Genomic DNA, 5,468 nt, shown 5'->3' on the forward strand with positions numbered 1-5,468 from the left:
TGTCTGTCTTTTTTTTTTTCTCAGGAGAGAGAAGTCCAGGCACGAAAGCAGCTGCTGGAGGCTGAGAGAAGGCGGCGAGAGGAGGTGGAGAGGAGGCTGCAGGATGAGACTGCACACAGACAGAGACTTGTGGAGGAAGAGGTCAAGCTGAGAGAGAAACAGTGTTCCCAGGTCAGTACGTCTGGTGAACACCTCAATGAACTGCTCTCAGATAGTCGCCCAGTCTTTTATTAGGCAGACATAAAATCCTCACATTTCCCAGTGAGATAAAAGGGACAGTACATAAGGCTTGCATTAATAAGTCATTAATAAATATTAATATTTATAATCATAATGCTTTATAGATCAGTAGTTCATGTACATTCATATGTATATATGAATTCATGTATATTTGGGTCAGTGATGTGGCACTAAGGTTATTCTAAAATACATCAAAAATATAATTAAAACTCAGAAATTACTTGAATACACTCTTATTAGTGATTTTGATATTTTTGTTTATTATTTAATTCTTTTAATTTATTTAATTTTATATAATCTTTAAAAACTGTCTAGGTCTAACTCTCCATCAACTGTAAAAAATAAAAATAATAATAATTAAAAGGCTTCATGAAAAGAAATGTTGGCATAATTAAAAGAAAAAAATAGCAGTGAAGCAATTTTGGATTTTGATTTAGTAGTATTTACAGAACTTCCTGTCAAATCAAAGTCAGTGTGACATCAACAACATGCAGAAACCCAGAAAATAGAGGACCCCTTTAGTTTATTACATTCAACACTCAACTAGTTGAATAAGCATTACCTAAAATGTTTAGCATAATATAATGTGTATATAAAACATAACACCATGTTAGTGTTAAAAACAGAAGTGTTTGAGACACACAGTAGAGTAGCGCCTACACACACTTGAACAGACAGTCTCACTGTCTGCGTACAATTCTGAACCCAGCAGTGAGCTTCGCTGGTGCCGCTCTGAAGTCAGTGAATGTTTCGAGTTGCTCTTTAAAAGTCTTTGAGGTCACTGGCTCAGCTTGACTGGGCCAGACGGGAAGCATGAATGCACAGAGAGCAGCTCCGCACAGCAGGTGGATGAGAGGAGACACGCAGACAGATGGTGAGAGGGAGACAGCAGAAAGAAGATAAGATGGGAGGAAGAGGAGGGGTGTAAGACAGAGGCAAAGAAGGGCAGGGCAGTAGGACACCAATGTTTCAAACACCGATAAGTGACATAACCAAAACAATGAAATCAACCTGTGATTTTCACTACTGTATGAATTGACATTTTTCTGACACGTCTTAAATGTAGTGATCACAACATCAAAATGATCATGTTATATTTCCATGAAATATATTGTTATTATGTGTACCTGAGCAAGTCAGTTTTATGGAAATATTGGCGACAGTAGCTAATCCCAGCTCTGCCCTCCTCAGGCTCGGCCAATGACGCGCTACCTGCCTATTCGAAAAGAGGAGTTTGACCTGCGTTCTCATGTGGAGTCTTCAGGCCACTGCGTGGACACATGTGCATATGTCATTGTTACAGAGAAAATGTGCAAGGGCCATCTTGTGAAGATGGGTGGCAAGATCAAATCTTGGAAAAAACGCTGGTTTGTCTTTGATCGACTTAAAAGGACCTTCTCTTATTACGTAGGTAAGATAATTGTTGTATTTATTCCTAAATAAATTGTCAGCAAATAGTTAATTTTTTTATTTTTTACATTTTTTAAGTTTGAAATTTTTTTTTTTTTACTTCAGTGAAGCTTTTTTTTTTAACTATATGTAATTATAAAACCAATTTATTTTGACAAATTGGTAGTGTATTGAATTTAAGTCTACAAGAAAGCACATAATTTTTCTGTTTTTGCTTGGGATCATTCAAAATATGTAAGGTGAAAAAAGAAAAAGAGAAGAAATAACAAGGTTAAACAAATAAACAAAAACAATCCAACGGCATTGACAAAGTGGCATTTTCTGGTGAAATGTTTTATCTGGCTTCGCTCGATTTCCGATCATCCTGTCTTTCTTTTAGATGTTCTCTCTCTTTCTCACACATATGCTTTGCTCATGTGTGTAGCCTTTTCACCCCCTCACTCCCCATGTTAGTAGTGATGATGGTGATGATGATGATGAAATAAACTGCAATACTTTCTCTAGCCCAGCGTTTGTGAGGGATGGGGGTGTAGATTTACCCCTGGCTCAGTTCTAAGTAACAATACTGCACTTACAACTCTTCAAAAACATGATACAAAAACAATTTATCCCATTACTAAGCAGATTTGTGTAACGAATAGAGGCGAGCCAAAAAATATTTTTCAAAAAGGAAAGTAATAAATCTTAAGCGTCGACAGGTGCAAGGGGGCTCACTGGAGGCTGACAAGCCTAAAAAAGTGGTTTCAAATCATCTACCAGATAGAATCAATCTGAAGAGAGGTGTTAATTTGCGCTAAGTAGCGAAAAGCAAAGTCTGTCAGAGAAGCTGCAGTGGGTGGCAGACAGTGTTAAATTGAGACAGACAATGCTTTAAGGTGAATCACTTTGTGCGCTACTTCTACCACGTGCATGTTCGATCCCTGAGGCAAAGCTTTTAAAAAGTTTTTCCTTTTTTTTAAATTCTAATATCTATGAATAAAAGATATTAAAAAAGATATTACTGGAATACAAAACAAATTACAACAGATGTATTGTGTAATGCAAATAAACCACAAATGGGAACTGGCAAATGTAATCTCTTCTTAATGAATAACAAAGCTGATCTGTGTGAAAAAATTTTATTAACAGAATTTTTATTTTCCTCATGGTTTTTGCTTCTCAGATAAACATGAGACCAAACTAAAGGGTGTCATCTACTTCCAAGCCATAGAAGAGGTGTATTACGATCACCTGCGCAGTGCAACTAAGGTAATGAGTGCTTTTTCAACACCTCCTGTTTATTGTCAACATCAACATATCAAGCTCCATACCACTCACACTACAGCACCAACTTTGGTGAGCACATAGTGAAAGTTTAAACAGACAGGCATCTTTTTATAAAGAGAATTTCTTACAGCAGAAGGCAAAAGAGATCAAAGGCGGCTTCATGTTCATGTACATTTCGTCATGCTTTCTTTTTTTACTCTTCAGCGACATGCCTTTTTTTCCTGCCCTGCTGTTCTCCGTCTTCTCACACTTTAACACACACTTTGGTTTTTTTTCCTGTCCTTACAGAGTCCGAATCCTTCGCTAACCTTTTGTGTGAAGACTCACGATCGACTTTATTTCATGGTGGCACCGTCCCCAGAGGCCATGCGCATTTGGATGGACGTCATAGTAACGGGTGCCGAAGGCTACACGCAGTTTATGACCTGAGGGAGAGTGGATGCAATTCTGCCTGCAGTGATGTGAGAGCGGGCAGGACTCATTTAACAGGACGTGTAACATATGCAATATAATGTTTAAAAACTTCAGCCAGCACTGACTGATTTCTTTATCATTGTGACAAGAGAAAAACTGGAAAGCAGGCTGGCCTGATGACGATGTATTATTGTGCAACTGATGGTCAGATTTTATGTTACTAAAAAGAGAAGCTAAAAATGTATATTTAATATATATATATATATCTATATATATATATATATATATATATAGATATATATATATATAGATAGAGAGAGTGGAAGCGAAGAATGTTTTTCTCTGTATTGTTGTAATACAGACACAGGAGACAGTTACAGAGCTTACAGTATTTTATGGCATTTCAAATCAATCATATGCTTAGTCCTTTTTTTAAAATCTACAGTTTTATGGTGCCAAGTATTCAGGTGCATATACATCAGTGTATTACCTTTTTACTTCTAGTTATTTAGGTGCAGTTACTTGGTTACAATGAGATTACATTTAAGTGATAGCAGTCATAATCTCTTTTTAGGTAGAAAATCAGCATTCACATTTTAAATTGCTATGAAAGATATTTTACCGCATTTCAGGTGCTGTATGTGTCTGATATATATATAATGTTCTTTGCTGCAAAGATTATTAAACAAATGGCTCAGGTGCTCAGATATGTAACTAAAACCTGTAGGCCTGCTACCTGATTTGTAACTTTATCATACAAGATTATTTGGTGGGGGACCATTGCAGTAAATATTTTTGTTTTCAAGACCTTGGTACTTTTGTACCGACAGGTTTTGTCTTGCCAAAGCTTCACCCATGTTGATATGTGTACTCTGACTTGCACATCTTTTATTTCAGGGTTTTAAAAAATGTGTGGATGTGCCATAATTATAATCATAATGATTTATAATCTGATATTTTGTGTATTGTGCTGTTCAGATTATTGATATCGTCTTTAATGAGAAGAAAAGTGTGAACTTTTGATAATTCAGAGTTACAACACTAACAATGTATTTCTAAATATTAACTTTTTTTAAAACAAGTAGCATATACTCTAAAGCAAATAAAAAGTCTAACAAAATATAGCGTTTTCTTGTGCATATATAGGGGAGAGCTGAGCTAGTTGTCACGCCATTTACTCTGATGAATATTTTTCAGGCTTGGTTTATTTTTGCTAATTTTGCTAATGCTAATTTCTTGACTGCAAAATATTTGGCCATTTCCACCATTATTGCCCAGGTGAAAAAAAAGTAGTGGGACAAAATTAAAAAACTAAAACAATTGTTACAGAACAATCCATGACAATGCAGAGGGGAAGGGTAACATACGGAAAAAAAGAACTACTTAAAAAATATATATAATATAAATTGTATATGTTTATGAAACATAGTTGGCTTATCTGAATGTATCTCAGTGTTGTTTTATTTTGTTAACTTGTTTACCAAACAGATGTAACTAAAATATGATTCTTAACATTTTAAAAATGAGTTGGGAAGAGAAAAATCATGTACTCTTTGTAATTGAACACTTAACTCAAAATAGTTATTGAGAAATAGCTTTTGTGACAACGTCTCTGTGTTATAACAAGCCCTAACAAATCATGTATATAAAATTCCCTGATAAAAATACAACTGTGTATAATCATATTGGTATAACCAACTTGATCCACGCATTTAAATAATCCACAAAATAGGATCCTCTCACAATATTTTATACCTAAAATGTTATCACTCACATTGCACAAACCATTATGCCATAGCCAGTGCTATATTTGCCTAACAGACAAAACAAAACTGGCAAATCAAATTTATGGCACCATGGGTCAGTTCCGCATGCACTGTCAGGCAATGTGAGGGTTCAGTTATAAAAGACTCCTCACTGTAACCGCAGAACACACACTTCTGCAGTTACAACTGTATCTGTTAATGGACAGGGAATTTCCCCACAGTATAAACAATAAAGTTTCAAAATGAAAACAAAAAAAAGTGTTTATTTTTTATTTAGACCAAGAAACAATTGAACCCCTTCAGACCTGAATTCTTCCAAAAGTAAATTGTCCCTGTTCTTAAGGCTTCCATAAATGAGACCAAATAATAATT

General features: G+C 35.4%; 1 protein-coding gene across 1 annotated transcript in view; it reads left to right on the forward strand.

Moving 5' to 3' along the window:
• The window catches only part of phldb1a (pleckstrin homology-like domain, family B, member 1a), a 32,463-nt gene extending 28,892 nt beyond the window's left edge, over positions 1 to 3,571 (forward strand). Inside the window, exons 16-19 of the mRNA XM_016289382.1 lie at positions 25 to 171; positions 1,432 to 1,651; positions 2,813 to 2,898; positions 3,205 to 3,571. Of these exons, the coding sequence (XP_016144868.1) occupies positions 25 to 171; positions 1,432 to 1,651; positions 2,813 to 2,898; positions 3,205 to 3,345 (594 nt within the window). The 3' untranslated portion in view covers positions 3,346 to 3,571. The remainder of the gene's footprint in view (positions 1 to 24; positions 172 to 1,431; positions 1,652 to 2,812; positions 2,899 to 3,204) is intronic.
• The last annotated feature ends 1,897 nt before the right edge of the window (positions 3,572 to 5,468 follow it).

This window comes from Sinocyclocheilus grahami, unplaced genomic scaffold (genome assembly GCF_001515645.1).
Source record: "Sinocyclocheilus grahami isolate Dianchi unplaced genomic scaffold, SAMN03320097.WGS_v1.1 scaffold12.1, whole genome shotgun sequence".
Taxonomy (NCBI): Eukaryota; Metazoa; Chordata; class Actinopteri; order Cypriniformes; family Cyprinidae; genus Sinocyclocheilus; species Sinocyclocheilus grahami.